The sequence below is a fragment of the Delphinus delphis genome, chromosome 9 (genome assembly GCF_949987515.2).
Source record: "Delphinus delphis chromosome 9, mDelDel1.2, whole genome shotgun sequence".
NCBI classification, from domain to species: Eukaryota; Metazoa; Chordata; class Mammalia; order Artiodactyla; family Delphinidae; genus Delphinus; species Delphinus delphis.
Window position 1 is genome coordinate 17,152,883 of NC_082691.1, and position 20,899 is coordinate 17,173,781.

Genomic DNA, 20,899 nt, shown 5'->3' on the forward strand with positions numbered 1-20,899 from the left:
CAGTGGTTGAGAGTCCGCCTGCCGATGCAGGGGACACGGGTTCGTGCCCTGGTCTGGGAAGATCCCACATGCCGCGGGGCGGCTGGGCCCGTGAGCCATGGCCGCTGAGCCTGTGCGTCCGGAGCCTGTGCTCCGCAACGGGAGAGGCCACGACGGTGAGAGGCCCGCATACTGCAAAAAAAAAAAAAAAAAAAAAAAAAAATCTAGGAGCTCTTTCCTGATAAAGGGATGTTAATGCAAGCCCAAGCAGCAGTTTCTATTGTATGAGTCCCAGACTGAAACTGCCTGACTCAGCCCCTGATGTTTTCTGTATTATATTACTGGTGACAGTAATAATCCTGTATTCTCTCTAAATGGCTATAAGTAAGGGTTATTGAATTTTAGTTATTCATCCAACAAGTAGATATTGAGTGTACAGTATACCAGAAACTGTGCCACCTTATGGGAATACAAATTCCACTAAAATACAGTCCTTGCCCTCAAAGAGCTCCCGGGGATTGGGGTGGGGGGAGGACACTCAAAACTACACATGAGTATCCTGCATATTATAAGTATGTAGATGGTACTGTGACCTTTGTCCTGAAATTTACTAGTCATCCAACCTACTTTTCTAGATGAATTCTGAAGCTTGCAAAGTACACTTAAATCTAATTTTCAAAACAGCAAAAACCTAGTAATTTTCATGAGAACAGTGTTAAGTAAATAGCCAGGTTTTAGGACCTAATGATCAAAGTCTAGAATGTGATGTCTTTGTTTCACTGTCAACCCAAGAATTTAAAGTGAGACACGTAGGTGGCATTCTAAGATGATAAAGGTGATCTTTTTGAAAAAAATTTATTTTTGGCCGCATTGGGTCTTTGTTGCTGTAATGCGGGTTTTCTCTAGTTGTAGGGAGCGGGGGCTGCTCTTCATTGTGGTGCGTGGGCTTCTCATTGCAGTGGCTTCTCTTTGTTGTGGAGCACGGGCTCTAGGCTCATGGGCTTAGTTGCTCTGTGGCATCTTCCCAGACCAGGGGTCAAACCCATGTCCGCTGCATTGGCAGGCAGATTCTTAACCACTGCACCACTAGGGAAGTCCTGAGAAAGGTGATCTTGAAAGCACGTCTTGGATTTTTTTTTTTTGAACAAAAACAATGCCTCAGGGCGACAACTGTCATACATTCTTTTGAGATGGAACAGCTAACAGCTGGCAATCCCATCTGCCATTCAGAACTGCTGTAGAACTCTCCAGTGAAGACTGCCTTACGCTGAAGCATGTAGTGCCAAGTAAGTAAGTTCAGGGACAAGAGGCCCCTGTCAGGAGGAGTGAAGCATTGTTAGGCTTCACTAGCAAAAGGGATTCATTCCTCCTAAACTGTAACATCTTCAGAAATCAGAGGAAGTTGAATGAAATATAACAGAGAGAAAGAATTTGTTCAGGAGTGAAATTGGGAAGCATTCCTAAAGTGAACTCAAGTCCGGTGGTGATAGTCTTTTGTCTTGGACTGGAAATTTGTTAGGCGAAAGTAGATATTTAAGATTTAAGAAGGTTTTTAAAACATGGAGACAAGTCTTGATTTATGTTGTTTCCAAAAGCATTTATTGAGCACCTAAGATGTGCCCCATGTCACATGAGACAATGTTTATGCACAAAGGAATGTTACACGATGATGGTATTTGTCTCACTGTCTATTGGGGGAGATAAAGGCATAAACAAATAGTTACAAGATTATGTCATGTATGCTGTAACAGGCTTTTACAAGGTGTTGGTAGACAGAGCTGGGAGTGGAGAAGAGGGAGGAGAGAAAGTCATGTTTAAGTAGAAGCGTTGAAAATGTGAGGTAGCTCACTAAGTTGATAAGGTCAAGGAGGGTCCATGTAGCAGAGAAATGAAGGTATAATATGAGGAGTATGTCTAGGGAACTTCAGGAGGCTAACGTAGGCAGGGGGAAACCATTGAAAGCTTTTGAACGAAGGAGTGATGTGATCAAAGTTGTGCCTCTGGAAAATCCTTCCGGCAATGTTGTAGAGGGTGAGGCTGGACAAGGGAAGAGTTTAGCAGTAGGAACACGAGCCAGGAGGCTCCTGCTGGCTTTCAGACCAGATGTGAGCAGAGACTGAACTAAGGCAGCGTGATGAGGTTGGAGTGATGGGGGCAGGATGGCTAGTTGCCACTAGTGTAGAAGTGACGGGACCTGATGAAGGGAGGAGGTGAAGGAGACAGAAATGTACGGTGTGATTCCCAGGCTGAGCTGGCTTCCAGGGTATGTGATCCGTGCAGCCTCACAGGGCCTCCCACTCAGAAGAGTCCCTACTGGCACCATCCTGAAATCACTGATAATTTTTGAATGAGGGGCCCCACGTGCTCATTTTCCTTTTGTACTGGGTCCTGTGAATCGTATGGTCTGTCCTGTTCCCAGGTTTCTGCGTTCAGCTAAGGGTGGGGGGATCATGGTACTAGCAACTGCAACTGGAAGCAGAAGAGATGGGTGGAGTGATGAGTTCAGTTTTGCAGCCCATGTGCCTATGGGTCATCAAAGTAGTGATGGTCAATAGGCTGTTAGAAATTCGATGTAAATCGCAAGCCAGGTACATGCTAGAGTCATCCATGTGGGGCGTACCAAGGCCAAGGTGGTAGAGCCCTGGGATGTGGATGAAAGGGTGTAGAGGAGAAAGAAGCTGGAAACGGAACCTTCGGGAGCATTAATGTGTAAGGGATCAGACAGGGAGAGAGAAAATGGGGGTGGGGGGCGGAGTCAGTCCTTTGGGAAATTTTTAGAGGGAACTGTGTCCTGGAAGCCAAGGAAAAGTCTTAAGAAGGGAAGAATCGTGAGGAACACATGCCACAGAATTATCAAATAGGGACACTGTCCATTGCGTTTGGCAATTAGAGGGTTGGTGGTCATTACAGAGACCAGTGGTGGAGATGGAAGCCACATTCCAATGGGATGGAGGAGAAACCAGGAGGAAACAAAAGTGAGTGCAGACTATCCTTTTAAGAACCTGGGCTGTGAAGTCAAAGGGAGGAAAGGAGTAGAGGGGTGTGGAGAATAAAGCTTTTTGATTTTTTTTTTTCCTCTTAACACGGGGGCATCGAGCAGGTTTGTGCGTGTGAGAGCATTGCTCTCAGGAGATGAGATGAGGGCACACTTTCCAGGGCAGAAGTACAAAAGATAAAGGTGGGAATGGAGACGGACACATTCATAGATGGAGTGGTCAGAATAGATGCATGCAAAAACCAACAAATCTAATTCTTTCAGTAATGGTAAGTTTACCACTGTAGGTGAAGTGTTAAGGCACACAGGGGACTTTCAGAGAGTGTTGAAGGTGCTTGCCCTCTGGGAAAGGACACTGACCTGCGACAGACAGAACTGCTGAGTAGCAGGGAGGGTTCAGCTGCTGTGAGAGCAGAGGCCGGTTTCCCCCAAAGAGGCAGAACCGAACGCTGCCTGCAATTTGTATGGATGAAAAACTGTAATCAGCTTCGGCCCAGGGTATCAGAAGTTCCACAAAGGGAGAAGACATTTGCTTGTGAATCTTTTTTAAGTTCTGAAGACCCTCCATCACAATATTAAGACCGTCGCAAGGGCACCCGCTCTCTCGGTGTTCAGGGCTGCCCAGATAGCACCAAGGATCCTGAGCATTGGGTAGAGGCAGAAATCTCCAGAGGCTGCAGCAGGGCAAGTCTTGATTCGGTGAATAATTAATGTATCACCGAGAGGAGACCTAAGGCCTCCCTCCGTGGAAAGGATGTAGATAAACTCACAAAGCAGCTTACTCTATGGTCTAATGATTAAACTTCCCTGGGCCCCTATTTCATTGCAACTAAGTTAAAAGCTGACCAACTGGCAACTTAACCGCTTCTCCCTGGGGTGATTAATTGGGAAACCAAATCTCCTGACTGGACTAACAACTAACTCTACTCCCCTCATTCCAGGGAGCACTTCTGCCCAGAGGACTAAAGAAAGCTCAAGCTCTGATTCCAGCCATTGCTAAGGCAGCAGAATTGGGTTAATTCACAGAAGGGGTGGCAGAGTCACACCACCAGCCTCTCTTCCCTCTCCAACCCCTAGAAGGGTGAGCGTGTATTTACCCCTTATTTAACCAGACAGGTCGCACGCAATGCTGCTGGAGACCCGACGTTAGAGGCTCGCTCGCACGTCTCACCATTTGTACACCATGGAATTCCTGTCTAGACTTTGCGAGGTTGTGCTTTGTGGAGGTTGTGGACAAGTGTGTCTCATGAGAGACTTCCAGCTTCGTGGCTGAGTCGACCCTTTCACGGTAAGATGGGAAAAAAGCGTCACTACCAAGAGCGGCGTTCGAGAAGTTACCTGAATTCGAGCCATACGTCTGGATTTAGGTAAAAAGTAGATTGAAAAACAAAAAACAGAATTAGATGGGTAATTCAATGCTGTGGCCACCTGGGTAGCAGGGACTCCAGGCAGGTCCGCAAAGGCAGCGGAGCGAAGAGCACTTTCCTTCGTTCGAATGAAGACATCAGAGGTGGCGCCCAGCCCGGGCTCAGCAATACATGGGGGCTTCCCTGCTTTCTCAGGAGCAAACCTGCCAGGTCGACCCTCTTTCTAAAGGGTTTAACCAGCCCTCCCGGAGCGCTGGGTGCCAGAGTTTATAGCCTTGGGCACCTCTTCATGACTCACTCCTTACAAATGTAAATGCACGAGCCAGCGCGCCCGTAGGTCCCGACCCGCCTCCTCGCCTGCGATCCGAGCACCTCCTTGCCCCAGCCCTGCGCACCGCTGGGGACGCGCACCCTGAGGCCGCCCCGCAGCTCTGCGCAGGGAACGTTAAGAGCCACAGCCCCGCCGCGTCCACAGATGCGGCCTTAAAACAAAAGAGGCGCCGGGGGAGGGTTGGACCTGGCCCTCACCCCCTCCCCGCCAAGTCGGGGCCGCCCGCCCCCTCCGCCCCGGCTCCCCGTGTGCGCATGAGCAGAGGCGCCACCCTCGGTTCCTCCCAGGGCGAAACTTTCTAATTCCCTTCTTTGGGCTCCGGGGCTGCCAGGAGCCGGGAGAGCGCTCGCCCCGCCGGGTGAGGAGAACAAAGTGGCGGCGCGATTTTTCCCTCCCCATCCCCCCGCTTCCGTGGGAGCGGCAGGAAATGCGAGGGCCCCTCTCTTCTCCCTGAATATTTGCCTTTTTTTTCCTCCCTCTCTCCAGAAAGGAAGACGGCGGAAAAGAGCCGGCGGCTCGGCGGCCGTGTTCTCCCCTCCTCTGCTGTGTCCCCTCGGCTGCAGGGACTGGCCATGGGGCGGCTCCAGATGTTCGCGTTCAGTTTCTTAGGTAATTCCGAGGAAACGGTGGGGGAAGGGCGTGGGCTTGGACGTGGGGAAAGAATAAACCAAGCTGTTGGTCCCAGCTTCGGGGGAGCCTGGGGGATCGGGAGGGGGAATCGGGAGAGGGGCCCGGTGGAAATTCTGCGCTGGGATTAAACGCCAGCGCCCTGGGTGGTAGCCAGGGACGGTGTGCGGGGATCGCAGGCGACCGCATCGCGGGGGGCTGTGCCAGAGCCCCGGGTGCTCCCGCGGCTGCCTCTCTGGGCTTGGCATCTTCGGCCCTTTCTTGGTGGGTCTTTCCGTCGCTGGGGTCAGGCTTCATGGGGTGGAGGGCTCGCCAGGAGCCCATTTTCCGGGAAAGTGCCCCGAGCTGAGCGCAGGCTTCGTCCTGGGAACAGATTGGGGCCATGTGGCTTTAATTAAGCATCAATGTTTGCCCCTGGATGGCGCCAGAAACAGCTGGACCGGGAGCGTCCCCGGAATGACGAATTGTTGAAGCCAATCCAAAGCCGCAGGGACTGTCCACCGGCCCCTCGCTCGGGAGAGTGGCGTCCCCCGCGAGCCCCACCATCCCCCGTCGCCGGGCGAAGCGCCCGCGTCCTCCGAGCGTGCATGCACACACACTCACGCGCCCGCACGCTCACAGATTTCCGCGCACACACACGCGCTGTCACGCCGAGGATATATAGGCTGCCGCGTGCGCGCGGGTTCACAGACACACACGTGCGCGAGTACGGGTGTGCGGCGTTTGGCCACCTGCCTCCCTGCGCCCAGATCCAGGCGTGTCGAAGTGCCCGGAGCTGCTTCCCGGGCACATTAGGGTGGGCGCGAGTGTAGGTGGGTTTCCTGGGAGTGATGCTCTTGGCTGCTGGACAAACTTGACGTCTCTGTTTCTGTCTGAATCCTCCTCTCCGCGTCCTGCCTTCCCGGCCTCGATCATCTCCCCATTGTGTCTCTTTTCTGTGTATCCTGCTTTTCTTCTGAATCTACTCTCTCCCCGCCCCTGCTTATTCCCTTTGCTGGGGCCCGCTCCCTGCTTGTGCCCTACCCTGTCGCCTGACCCTTCCACAGCCCTGTGCGGAGCCCAAGTGAGTGCTCAAGAACCCGAGTTCAGCTACGGCTGCGCGGAGGGCAGCTGCTACCCGGCCACCGGTGACCTTCTCATCGGCCGAGCCCAGAAGCTCTCGGTGACCTCGACGTGTGGGCTGTACAAACCCGAGCCTTACTGTATCGTCAGCCACCTCCAGGTGAGGGGAGAGGTGGCTCCAGGCTTTGCGCGCGCGAGCCTCCTCCAGTCCAGACCGAAGGGGAAGGCCCAGGGGACTCCGCATCCTGCCAGCGATCCAGATAGGAAGCGCCGCAGCCAGGGAGTCCCGGGATTAGGCTGGTAGCTCTCACCCTTTTGCACTGTGGTGGCTCACAGTTTGCACAGTTGCATCCGCCAAACATTTCCTGCCGCGGCCACAGTCAGTGTGGAAAGGCAGGGCTGCAGACAGATCTGGTGGCCCTGCCCCCAAGCCCTGACCTCTAAAAGACCCGGGCGTCTAAAAGACCCGTGTCTTTTTTTTTGTTGGTTGGTTTGGTTTGTTTTTTAATCCTTTTCTTTCTGGAAATGTATATAAAAGGTGGTTTAACCTCTTCTTTTTTATATACTGAGTGGTGATCTTGGCCTTTTCCCAAATCTTTCACTTGGATAAAGAGTATTCCAGCACTGACAGACACCTTGCAAGGTCACTCCCGTCATGGAGAAAAACACTCCAATGTTTTTGTCTCCTCATTTGGTGCTGTTCCCATCTACTTCTATTAGATAGCAGAATCAGATGCTTGCTTTTTCAGAATGCCCTGGTTGCCATGGTACCCGATAGAGGAGGACCAAAATGAAATTTCCGAGTGTTATCTGTTTCTAAAAGTAGACCCAGATCCTAGCTTTCAAAGGTCACGTTTTTTGTTGTTTTGTTTTTTTGGCGGTACACCGGCCTCTCACTGTCGTGGCCTCTCCCATTGCGGAGCGCAGGCTCAGCGGCCATGGCTCACGGCCCCAGCCGCTCTGCGGCATGTGGGATCTTCCCGGACCGGGGCGCGAACCCGTGTACCCTGCATCGGCAGGCGGACTCTCAACCACTGCGCCCCCAGGGAAGCCCCAAAGGTCACGTTTTTAGTAAAATGTAATTTTAAAAGAAGGCTCAAAGCATAAACCACCGAGAATCAAAATCCCTTTCCTTGATTTTGAAAAGGGAGGCAGGTATTTCTGGCCTCTAAAGCCAGCATAAGGGCTTAATCTCCTGCGCAGGGCAAGTGCCAAGCCACTTGCTCGAAACTTGGTCACTGCACCCACCTGCAGATCTGCCCTTCAGGAGTGGGACAGAATACCGTGTGGTTTGCAGGCAGATGCCTTCAAATGGAGTCACGTTTACAAAGCAGGAGGAGAGCCCATTCTGGAGACCTGATAAATTAAACCAAAGGAATGTGGTAAAGTGGATTCCACTTACTTGCTTCCAGGTTTATACGGAGATGTCTAGACTGCTTCCTCCTGATTAGAAGGGAGGCTGTAATTAAACTTTTTTTAAGTTCTGGTAATTGTTCTCCAGTATTAGTTTCCTTGGCTACAAGTTACTGAAGGCAGTTGATGTTACCTTTTCTAATATTAGCATGTAAATTTTACCCAAAATATTATGTTAACATTTACCTCCGAGGCCAGGGCATCCTGTAAATGAATCAGCAGATCCTGAAACCAGCTTTGACCAGAATGAGAATTGGATTATTTGCCTTAAAAGCAAGTAGAGCCAGACTCTCTGGTTTATGTGATTAGCCATGAAATTGTGGAGGACTCTTCACAGATATTAGAGCCTAAAGAAAGGCACTGGGTGTGTACTTCTCTCAGACGTTGAACAGGTGAAAAATTGAGGCAGGAAGCGTAAGTATTTTGTCCAGGGTCCCATTGTATTCCTGACTTGTAGTTGGTACATCTTGCCAGTCTCTAAATCCTTTTGGGAGGAGGGTGATAAGTAATAGCTAGCTAAATAGATACAAACATAAAAAGTACAATCAGTTGATACTGTCCTTATAAGATTACCACCCTTGCTTAAATGTTGTTTGTAAGATGTGTGTGGGTCTCTATAGATTTCCATCTCAGTGTCACTTTCAGACCTAAGAGTAATATGCATTTCAGAAAATCTTAGAGAGCAGAGCCTTATGTGGAAAAGGAAACTTTAAGTGATGCTGTTTATAATTCACAGTGATGCAGTGCAATGAGGGCTCTTTTGGCTGTGACCCTCATTTTAAGGAAAAGGAAAGTGAGAAGAGAGAAGTTCAAAGCTACTCTAAAACCTAAAGTATATTTTTAGTTCGGGTCCAATTTGGCGTTCTTTGAATTGGTCCCAGTTTTCAGTGCTCCCAACATGAGAGTCTGGTGTCCTCTTCCTGGATATTCTGAGCAGTTTGTAGGCTAGCCTGCTCGCTGCCACTGCGAATTCACTGCTGGGGCAGAGGAGATGCTAAGAAATCTTTATCTGTAGTTCCCAAAGCTGCTTAAATACGTCTGCCTAATAACTGGTTTCTGCTTTATATAGGTTTTTGAAAATCAGGCCAAGTGAACTGTTCTCTTTTTATTTTCAGTTTCCTTTATGTCAGCAAAAATTCTCTAAAAGCTCCTCAGCAGTTTGCTTCAAGAGTAAACTTCTCCAGTTATTCACTGAGATTAAGACTTAAGCCTAGAACTTTCATTTTGATTAAATTAATAGCTTGTGGAAACAATGCCGCCTTCTACTTTTGACCTTGAAGTTGCAAGAGAAGAGGAAAATTTCAGGAGTATTTCATACTCAGTTAAGTTAAAAAGTGAAAGACGTATGACAGGTCATTTAAGTAATTTTGGCACATGCATTTTTCTTGAAGCAAGTAGGTTGGGTTTTTGTATCGTGGGCTTGATTTTGGTGTGTGTGCACGCGCGATTGCTTCCTAGACTCATAGAACTGACTTTGCTTTCAGGAGGACAAAAAATGCTTCATATGCAATTCACAAGATCCTTATCATGAAACCCTGAACCCTGACAGTCATCTCATTGAAAATGTGGTCACGACATTTGCTCCAAACCGTCTTAAGATCTGGTGGCAATCCGAAAATGGTATGTGGTTGGTATGGGGATAAGTTCCAAAGAGTGTGATGGGTCACCTGGAAGGGGTTTACGGGCTACTGGGTGTTTGTAATTACGATTGGTTTCTCTATCCTGGAATTATGGCCTTTGACAGATTTACTGCCTGAAGCACTAACTTCTCTTGATAAAATCCGATCTTTCTTCCTGAAGTATGCACTTCCTATAAGAAAGAGGTCTTTCATGCGAGACCAAAGGAGTATTTCATAGTCTTCATACTGAGGGGGCCTTGGGGAGCGTGGGCATGGGCCGGGGGCAGTCTGGGGAGGGCGTGGGAAGGCCCTGTATCATCTCAGGCCCTTATTCCTCCACAAAACAGCATCTTTCATTTTCATCAACCCCAAAGGAAAGGGCAGAATCAACGCCCACCATCTTCTTTCCAGCTAGAGAACATTTAATCATAGTACTCTGAGTATACATTAGATGTAGTTTTTCAGACTCAACGTGGATAATGACCCCAAGTCAGCTTTTCCAGTGAGTGTGTGAATCCCACCGTTTTTCCTTTCTTTGCCTCTTGGGTTTTGGTTTAATAAATTCATCAAATATGATACTGTTGCGGTACAACTAAGTCCAAATTAGTTTTGCATTTGTTTCAAACTTGAATTCTGAAATTTGAGGATTAAAGGTAGAGTTAATGTGTTTGTCATTAACAGTGTTACCATTAGAGCTTTTGTTTTTGATTAATTTATTTTTGGCTGCGTTGGGTCTATGTCGGTGCGCGTGACCTTTCTCTAGTTGCAACGAGCAGGGGTTACTCTTCATTGCGGTGTGCAGGCTTCTCATTGCGGTGGCTTCTCTTTTTGTGGAGCACGGGCTCTAGGCGTGCGGGCCTCAGTACTTGCGGCATGTGGGCTCAGTAGTTGTGGCTCGAGGGCTCAGTAGTTGTGGCTCGAGGGCTCTAGAGCGCAGGCTCAGTAGTTGTGGCATACGGGCTTAGTTGCTTCACGGCATGTGGGATCTTCCCAGGTCAGGGATCGAACCCATGTCCCGTGCATTTGCAGGCGGATTCTTAACCACTGCGCCACCAGGGAAGTCCCGACCACTAGATCTTTTTTACAAAACATTTATGAGAAAGGACTCTCAAAGAAGTGATTCTAAGCCTGGGCAGTGAAAGCCTGGGACTTCTGAACCACATAGAGCTTATGACAAATGTGGGATGTCTCTGACTGTCCACCTTTTTCCAGTGAGACCGAAAGACAATTAGAAGAAGGATGCCTCAACATCAGTATCAAGTTGATAGACAGTAAAATAGTTCATCACGTGCTATTGTTCTAGAGGAGGGTTTTTCTTGGTTACATCAGGACTTAATCAGTCTCTACAACTTTGAGTTTGTGGGACAAAAGAGGCCAAATGCCAGAAAGAAGGGATTTTCAAATAGAGGGGTTTGAGGGCGCTGTCACTCTGTCACAAGAGATCAGATGAGATTAGATGGATGGAACTTAGTTTTAGAAAGTCAGACTGAATGTTACTGTCCCCTCTCATCTCTCTGCTGTCTGATAGGTCACAAGTGAAGACTTTGTTTAGGAATGTGATTTTATCTATTTATGTTTTGTCCAAGATGAGCTTTACGTGATGTGACGTGTTAAATTATCAGTGCTCAGGCCCAGAAACAGTCTTGGAATGTGCACCTACTTTTAACTTACCCCTCCTGATGCTTTACTACTAGGTCCGACAGAAATCAAGTACACCATAGAAGAATGATCTCATTTCTTTTCTCCGTAGATTTTTCTTCCCATATTTAAAAAAAAACAAAAACAGAAAAAAACCTGCAGTGCTTTATCAGGTTAGGAATCTAAAATGGAATGCGCTTTTCAAGCCCACATTGCCGGATATGTTCTTATGTTACAGAACTGGTCCTAGTCTTTCTTGTACTTTACGCTATTTCGTTATCTCTTCATTTTAAACAAATAGTGCAGGTTTTTAAAAGCCTGGGAAAGGAGAGACAGATAGTTGCTTAGCTAACCTTGTTGTGGAGAGTAGGTTTGTAGTACAGTTTCTTTCTAATAAGTTAGATAAGGTTAGTTAGCACGGCTATGTTTTTCTTTAACATTCCAACTAACTCATATCCGTTCCAGTGACCACTTCCCCCCCACCCCCATCCCCAATTGACTTGGCAGTTGTCCAGTGGGAGAGTTTATTTCAAAAGTCCTACTGATTTCCTGAAAATACACCAGCCTGTGACATCATTCATCCCGACACATTCCTGTCTTCCTGCATTTAAGACTTCTTTTGCTTCAGAAGATGGACCCCCAAAAGCTCTCTCGAGCACAGGAAATGTGGAAAGGTCTCCTTCGCTAAACAGGCAGGCTTGAGGGCCCAAGAGATTGGGGAGGAGGTGCTTTCCCTCCCTGGAATTCCAGTGGATTGACCCCCAGGGCATAGTGCAGAGGCTCATTTGTTTGTTCAGGCTTTCCCCTGAAAGGGAAGATGTTAGTATTTGTTCTGGGCCAGTTTATTTATTTGACCCATTCTTTGTCTCTTTGGCATTGTTTCTCGGTTGTGGAAATGCACCCAAAGCCTTCTCCGTCAGGGATAGGTTTTTCTAAATTGGAGTGTAACTCACAAAACATGGTGGACTCTTATTTGTTTTCTTTGCTGCTGCACAGAACAAAAGGAATATGTTTGTGTCGACTGGAAGAGGATTGTGTTCCTGGGCTTCAGACAGCAAAGCTGAACCCCTACTGTGCACAGGAAGTGCCCCCTCTTGTTTCGCCTTTGAGAAAGTCCCTTGGCTAAGTGGGTTGGGAAGACTTTTCATTTTTTTCCTAAGCAAAAGATGTCTTTCTTGACAGCAACTAAAGGCTGTCATTCTGACATTCTGCCAGATGTCTTGTTCCAGGGAATACATTCAATACGTTGAACTCCAGAATGATTGATGAACAACTGAAGAATCATTCTGAGATGTGCTCCATCGCCTGAATCAAGCCAGGGTTTTATCATTATTTATCTTACCTTCAGCTTAAGATGGACCGCAGAGAGAACTCCTATGCGGAGCCTAAGGATACTTGAAGAGAATTGTCTCAGTTGTTCACAGATTTCCCGTTTACCTTGCTGTTTCCTTTTGTCTTTTCAAAAAAATCTCCTATAGGCGTGGAAAATGTAACCATCCAACTGGATTTGGAAGCAGAATTCCATTTCACTCATCTCATCATGACCTTCAAGGTGAGGTCTAACTTTCTCACAAATTCCCCTTTCAAAATGGATGGCTGTTGCGGCTTGGCCTCAGTGGGAACCTAAACATTATTATTGCTATAAATTGGGATAATTGAACAGCTTTTCAACATGGGCATGAAGAACTATGCCTAACAGATACTCTCTCTTCATGGCCGTAAGTAGAGAGAGTCACTGTTCTAAGATGATTCGACTGTAAACTTTTAATTAGATATCTGTTTATTTCCCCATGGAGACAGGCAGCTTTGACCTGCTCGCAAATCATAGTAAGACATCTGGAGAATCAGTCCCTGCTCCCTTGGGTTGATGTTTTAATGCCGACTTTGGTAACTGAAAAGGAAGTGTATTATCTTTAGTTTTCAAGGTTTTGCAAAATATGTGGGAACGGTTTTTGAGTTCCTTAAGAAATGTGCTTGCCTTCTTCAACGTGGATTTTTCCCATCCTTTTTCTTTGAGAGATGTAAAATGACTCCAGGACTAGGGAATGTCTGTGTACAAAGTCCCTTTGTTTCTTCTTAAGCAGCTGCCTGGAAATGACAGGCTTCACATGGCTTAAAGTACATGTTGGTGCACACAAAACCTATAATTTACTTATTGCTTCTCAGATTAAAATCACTTTTGAATCGTTTTCAGTTGGGGGCCTTATCTACACCTTCTCAGGTTTGGAAAAGGTGCCAGGGGTAGGTTTACAGTGTGGGCGGGTAGCCATGAAAGTCTTGCTTGTGTCCTCTGCCTAAGCCTGGGCGGCCAAGGGCCAGGGGTGGGCGTGGAAGTCACAGCGTGACTAGGAAGGTTGCTGGGCTGCTGGTCCCCAGGCCTGAGCTCTTCATCCCCTTGCTCCTCCACGGGAACCTGCTGTTGCTGGCTGGGGTGGGCGGGGGGAAGGTTTACACGGTGGCACCTGGTCCCGCGAGGGATTAGGGAGGACTTTTCCTAAACCACGCCTTGTCCCTTCATTGGCCACGTGCTCAACCTGGCAGTTAGAAGTGAGACTCAGCTTCGGATGTTGCCTCCACGTTATGGGACACCTAAAAATACTCAAAATCGTCTTTATGAATGTTTATGGTCCTGTCTTTTACTTTGTTCGTTTTCTCCTTTTAAAAGGTAAAACTACCTTTTATGGGTAGTTCGTTTATATCCAAAAGTCGGGTGGGCACATATCCTGTAGTTGAATACTCATTCAAGTGAGTACAATGGGCCAAAGATGAAATTCTGTGCAGAAGTGCTGAAAGTCAGACAGAGGAGGTGGTGATTAAACTGAGACCTAAAGAATGGGTACAAGTTGGCACAACTCATCCTTTGGGCCCCTAGTTCACGTGTGAAAAGCAACATCTACAGGATTGCACAGATTTGGGTGTGACTCCCCATTCTGTCCCTTACTGGCGTGTGTGGCCAGAGCTTCTCCTTCCTCTTTGGTAAAATGGGAAGAAAAATAACGCCTGCATTATAGGGACGCTCTTACCACCCTGGCATATAGTGGGAGCCTGAATGCTTTTATATATGCTGATGCTTGGCATGTAGTAATTGCTTTACAAATACGGCCTAAATAAGTGGATAAATGAATTCAGTCATCTTCTGTTTGTAAGAAACTGCCTTAGATTTTAAAGATAGCATGTTCCTGCTCTGCGCTGTCCGGAAGCTCCAGTCTTCTAGGGGAGAAATACGTACTTGCAAATAACTTACAATACAAGGTAGGATGTGCTCACTGCTATAGCAGAAGTTCGGATAAAGTACGTGGGCAGGGAGGAGGGTGAGATTCATTTTTGCCTGGGATAAAGGAGAAAGCTTTACGAAGAGGGGACTGAGATTGCACTTGACCTGGGCCAGGAAGAGTGAGCATGACTTTAGGGAGAGCAGGTAGAAGAAAAACCCTTCTTGGCAGTGTGAGAGCAAAGCTCTAGTGGTGGGACAGTTCGGGCAGAGTTTGTTCAACACGTACTATGTAGATGTACCTTGAACTTGGGCTAGTGAAGGGAGGAGCGGGAAGTAAGGTTACAGCCAGAAGGACTTTGCTTCCTTGCTGAGGGGTGTGAACTTTATAGAAAATGGGGAGCCATCGACAGGAAATGAGACCTGCGTTTCAGGAAGGGAGCCAAGAGGAAATACAGAGGAGGGCCTGGGGCATGGAGATGAGAGGGCACAGAGGCAGGGGGCTCTCAAGGTCAGCGGTAAGGGGGAGCTGGAACTGACTTAGGCAGGGGTGGTGTTAACGCAAAGGCTGCCTGTGGCTGTCAAGTAGGAGAAAGCCTCCTGCTGCAACCCGGAGTCCTGACAGTGTGACTTGGAGAGCTTTTCCCAGTCCCACGTCGCCCCTTGCTACCCTCTCTGCTACCCTCTGCTACTGTTGCCTTGGAGAGTCATTGCGGAGAGGAGAGCCCTTGTTTTCTAAGGGAGTCAGTCGGACCCTTTAGAATCAAAGACTCAGCCATGAATTGGAGAAGGAGTAGAAGCAGACAGCAGAAGGCAAGGATGAATCAAAAATTACTGAGATGTCCAAGCTGGGGAACTAGGAGGGTGGTGATACCATTGAGTGGTGAGGACAGGCAGGGGTCGAGGATGAAGAGTGTGATTATTCCTTTTTTTTTAAATTTATTTTATTGAAGTATAGTTGGTTTACAATGTTCTGTTAAGTTCTGCTGTATAGCAAAGTGATTCCATTATGAAAACGAAATGTATATATGTATTCTTTTCCATTATGGTTTATCACAGGATATTGAATATACTTCCCTGTGCTATACAGTAGGACCTTGTTGTTTATCCGTTCTGTATATAATAGTTTGCATCTACTAATCCCAAACTCGCAGTCCATCCCAACCCCCTCCCCCTTGGCAGTCACAAGTCTGTTCTCTACGTCTGTGAGTCTGTTTCATAGATATAAGTTCATTTGAGTCATATTTTAGATTCCACATAATAGGTGATAGTATATGGTATTTGTCTTTCTGTTTCTGACTTAGTGTGATAATCTCTAGGTCCATTTGTGCTGTTGCAAATGGCATTATTTCATTCATTTTTATGGCTGAGTAGTATTCCATTGTGTATATATACCACATCTTCTTTATCCATTCATTTGTTGATGGACGTTGAGGTTGCTTCCACGTCTTGGCTTTTGTGAATAGTGCTGTTATGAACACAGGGGTGCGTGTATCTTTGAATTACAGTTTTGTCTGGGTGTATGCCCAGGAGTGGGATTGCTGGATCATTGAGAGTGTGTTTGTTCTAACTCGTGTTTGCGTGGACATGGCTGTTTACTAAGTGGATTAGATTTTCTTAGGGTAGCAAAACCCAGTTAGCATATCCACAGTCTGTTTTTGTTCATAGCCAAAGGTTTCCAAACTCACAGCCCTTTTGTTTAGTATAAATTCAGAGGCAGCTATGCAGCAGTGTGAGGCCTGAGAAGGTCAGTGACTCAGCAATGAACATGGAAAGGCTTCCCTTCTGTAGGTAAAATGTGTTGTCCCAGTTTCCAGCAGTTTCCTAACTTCACAGAAAATTGGATAATTTGTCAATGGCCTTTTGGGACTCAGAAGGTTCCAGAAGGGAGAGAGAAGGAAGCATAACCAGGACTGGATATAAGGCTTTTCCTCTCTGCTGTCTTGTGCCACAGAGACATCAGGCTAGTCTCTCTCCAAAGTGTTGCCACCCATGAGGCAGGTCCCCTGGGGAGTTTGCCTTGGTTCAGTTATTGGGTTTTCCCCCCTTTGTTTAAAATTTTTAGTCTAATACTCTCTTGGGTTTAATAAAGTATCATTTTCTCATATTTCTGAATAGGTTCAAAAAAAAAACCTGAGCAACTAGTAAATGTATAAGTCAAGGAATCTGTCGAAATGTGGCTTTCCATTTCCTTACCCTTGTCTCCTTTTATCCGTGAGAAATGCCATCAGGATTATGAAGGATGGTGCAAGGAGAGCTCGGCAGGTACTAGTTTTCACCCTTAGTTGTCACCCAGATTTCTGTCAAGCATTTGTTTTATTTTTTTTTTATGGTCCTGTTGAAGTTCTTGTATTGGTCGTCTTGGCCCCCAACATTTACTCTCTTTAAAAGTTTTTTTAATTTTTATTTATTTATTTATTTATTTTTGAGGTACGTGGGCCTCTCACTGTTGTGGCCTCTCCTGTTGCGGAGCACAGGCTCTGGACGCGCAGGCTCAGCGGCCATGGCTCACGGGCCCAGCCACTCCACGGCATGTGGGATCTTCCCGGACCGGGGCACGAACCCGTGTCCCCTGCATCGGCAGGCGGACTCCCAACCACTGCGCCACCAGGGAAGCCCTATTTTTATGTATTTTTAAAGGTTACTTTCCATTTACAGTTATTAGAAAATATTGGCCGTACTCCCTGTGTTGTACAACACAAAACATCCTGGAACCTGTCTTCTACCAAGTAGCTTGTGCCTCCCACTTCCCTGCCCCTCCATCGCCCCTCCCCCGCCCCCCACTGGTAACCACTAGTTTGTTCTCTGTATTTGTGAGTCAAGCACTGGTTTGAATTCAGAAGTGAGTGTCTCTGTTGAGCTTCCGTTTGCTGAGTTGCCTTAACTTTCTTGATCTTCCTCCATCGTCATCTGACTGCCACTTCCCGAAAGGCACTTACCCTGTTCATCACTGTTGAAGCTTTTGCCTATTTTTAGTGCTCATTCTGCTTCATCTCTTTTTCCCCATTGCCCCTGTTCACCACACCCTCCTAAAGCTCCATCCTGCCTCAGTTTCCAGAATTCTTGTCTTTTTCCTCCTTCCTCTCTGACATCCATTTTTCAGGCTTCTATTACACCATTAGCCAGTGAGGCAGAAAAGGTCTTCATTCAGCCTGGATTTGAAAGGTCTTCATCCAATCTGGACTGAAATCTCTCTGCCAATACCTGGCGAGTTAACTAATGTCCCTGAGCCTCGATTTCCTTATCTGTAGGACAGATGTGTTGTTAAGGTATATTAGTTTGCCAGGGCTGCCATAACACAGTAGCACAGACTGGGTGGCTTGAACAACAGAAATGTATTTTCTAGGGTTCTCAAGGGACAAAGTTTGAGATCAAGGTGTCGGCAGAGTTGGTTTCTTCTGTGGCCTCTTTCTCTCCTTGACTTTTAGATGACTGTCTTCTCCTTGTGTCTTCACCTGGTCTTCTGTCTGGACCTGTCTGTGTCCTGATGTCTTCTTCTCAGAAGGACACCAGTCATATGTGATTAGGGTCCACTCCAGTGGCCTCACTTTACTTTAATTACCCTTTTAAAGACCCTATCTCCAAATACAGTTATAGTCGGAGGTACTAGGGATTAGGTCTTGAACATCAGAATTTGGAAAGGACACAGTTCAGCCCGTAATGGAAGGTTAAATGAAATAATGTGATTAAAGTTCCCAGCACCCCTCTCTTGTCTTCTATTAGCACTTTGTTGATGTTGGAGCACTGACTTGGCTCTCTTTTATCTTGTCCTTTTCTTTTTGAGAGGAAATTAAATATTTGGAGGTTTCAAATTATGTATACAGTGCCTCCCAAATCCATGTTTCAAGTTCCATTCTCATAGCTGAGTCCAAGACCACTGTTTCCAGTTGTCCAGTGGGCGTCTCGATTTTGAGACCTTGCACGTAACTAGACCCAAACTACATGCCTTTGCTTCTCTTCTGTATCTTTGTTAGTAGTAGCACACACGCCCACCTACCTAAGCTCAGGGGTTCCTGTTTCTTTTTCTCCCTCCCTTTCCACTGGAATCAAACTGATCACCAAGTGCAATTCAGCATATTTTACTTCCAGTAAATTTTCAGAGCAGTCAATCCCATCCCTTTATCGCAGTCCACACTGTAATGCTTGAGTTAAGACCTTCATCTTTTTTCTGTTCACTTGGTTCCCTTGTCTCTTGTTTTGTCCATGTCCAGTAACTGCCGGAGTTGTTTTTCTGAAGTGCAATCTAAGCATTTCATTCTGTTCACTTAAATGTTTCAGTATTCCCCTTCATTGCATAAAGATAAAGTAAACCCCTTAGCATGGCAACAAATTCCTTCCCAACCAACCCCTCCTGCCACCTGTAACCATCTCTACCCACTGTCTGGAAAACACCCAGTTACCGTTTTAAGATAAGTTTGATGCCATCTTCTCTCTGAAGCATTCCCTAGTTGTGTGTGTGTGTGTGTGTATGCGTGCGTGTGCGCGCATGCTAAAATATATGTAGCACAGAATTTGCTTTTTTAACGATTTTTAAATGTGCAGTTCTGATGGCCGTAGGTATATTCACAATGTTGTGCGACCAACACCACTGTCTGCAGCACTTTTTCATCACCCCAGGTAGACACCCTGTACCCATTAAGCAATAGCTCCTCATCACTCCCTCTTCCCAGCCCCTCTTTTTTTTTTTTTTTTTTTGCGGTACGCTGGCCTCTCACTGCTGTGGCCTCTCCCGTTGTGGAGCACAGGAGGCTCCGGACCCACAGGCTCAGCGGCCATGGCTCACGGGCCCAGCCGCTCCGCGGCATGTGGGATCTTCCCGGACCGGGGCACGAACCTGTGTCCCCTGCATCGGCAGGCGGACTCTCAACCACTGTGCCAGGGAAGCCCCTTCCCAGCCTCTCTTAACATCTAACCTACTTTCTGTCTCTATGTACTTGCCTATTCCATATGTTTCATATAAGTGGAATCACACGTTATTCTTCTGTGTCTGGCTTATTTCACTTAGAGTAATGTTTCTGAGGTTCATCCATGTTGTAGGAAGTATCAGAATTTCCTTCTTTTTTATTGCCGAATAATAGTCCATTGCATGTGTATATCACCTTTTGTGTGTCTGTTTATCCACTGATGGACACTTGAGTGGTTTCCGCTTGTTGGCGATTGTGAGTGATGCTGCTCTGACTGTTCATGTGCAAGTCTCCATCTGAGTCCCTGTTTTCAGTTCTTTGGGGTGTGTAGCTGGAATTGCAGGATTCTCTAGCTTCTTGAGTTAGTAATTCCTTCCTCTTGTTTTCCCAAAGCACACCACATGTGACTCTATTATAGTGTTTGACGAATTGTTTTGTAAATAATTTCTGCCCCTTTCTGTACCTCACTGGACAGCATTAGTTACAGCATGTAGACCCCTTGTCTGGTACCGAGTAGCTGTCATTACACATCTACTGAATGATTAAACAAATGAATGAAAGAAGGAACACTCAAGCTATAGCAGTCATGTCATGGGAATGGTGGCTAAATGCACCAAAACTTGTATGCTATTAAGGCCTGTTTATAATCAGCTTATAAAGAGGAGCAGCTTATGAATAAATAAGTAAATAAAGAGGAGCAGCTTGCTAGTCTCCGGTAGGGTGGGAGGAAGCGCAAAATTTAGAGGCGAGACACTTTGCTGTGAAAAGAGGCTCCATGGAACAGCTGGAAATATTTGAAATCCAGCCACAGTCTGAAATACCAACCACATGCAGTCAGGGTTTGTGGCACACAATTGAATGACATTTTCCTCTGAGATTTTAAAATACAGATTACCAGTAAAAGCGTCCAATGAGCCTCTTCCACCCTGCCTTTAGACATTCCGACCAGCCGCTATGCTGATAGAACGATCGTCCGACTTTGGAAAAACCTGGGGTGTATACAGATACTTTGCCTATGATTGTGAGAGCTCGTTTCCCGGCATTTCCACCGGCCCCATGAAAAAAGTCGATGATATAATTTGTGATTCCCGATATTCTGACATTGAACCCTCAACGGAAGGAGAGGTTTGTTTGTTCTTTTTGTTTTCCATTCTACTTACAAAACTGGTTTTTGATCATTGCAAAAATACCAATTACTCTTATATCTATTTTTAGGTGATTTTTCGTGCTTTAGATCCTGCTTTCAGAATAGAAGATCCTTACAGTCCAAGGATACAGAGTAAGCTTGTTTTCAAATAAAAGCTTTAATGAAGAACAGCAATCATGGGAGAATGCTTACCCAGAGCACTGCTACCCAGAATCTAAATATGAAGTGCTAATTCCACCCTCTCCATTTCCTTCTTTCTTTGCAATGCTCTTGAAATTGGCAGTTATCAGTCCTCACTGAAGGGGAACACGTTTTGATAAGAGTAACAGGTTTGTGTCATAAGACCCCAAACCATTATGCTGGTCATAATACCTTATTTATTGCCCAGTATCATGTATATATGACGTGTGTGTATATATATATATATATATATCGCGTATATGATATATATCATATAATGCATACATATATATAATTATGTATATACAGGTACAGATTAGGCCATTGTAACAAGGTGTCCCCAAAAATGCAGTGTCTCAAAAAAGTTGACTTCTCTCTTACGAAATCACCGAGGGAGATTTACAGATAAAGTACCATTCGCTTGCC

The 20,899-nt window shown here is 46.5% G+C and overlaps 1 protein-coding gene across 1 annotated transcript in view; it reads left to right on the top strand.

Annotated features, from left to right (window-relative positions):
- The first annotated feature begins 4,974 nt into the window (after nt 1-4,974).
- Nucleotides 4,975-20,899, top strand: part of LAMB1 (laminin subunit beta 1) — a 73,556-nt gene continuing 57,631 nt past the window's right edge. The window contains exons 1-7 of the mRNA XM_060020240.1: nt 4,975-5,030; nt 5,159-5,281; nt 6,346-6,521; nt 9,259-9,394; nt 12,510-12,583; nt 20,083-20,271; nt 20,362-20,425. Coding sequence (XP_059876223.1) covers nt 5,245-5,281; nt 6,346-6,521; nt 9,259-9,394; nt 12,510-12,583; nt 20,083-20,271; nt 20,362-20,425 — 676 coding nt within the window. The 5' untranslated portion in view covers nt 4,975-5,030; nt 5,159-5,244. The remainder of the gene's footprint in view (nt 5,031-5,158; nt 5,282-6,345; nt 6,522-9,258; nt 9,395-12,509; nt 12,584-20,082; nt 20,272-20,361; nt 20,426-20,899) is intronic.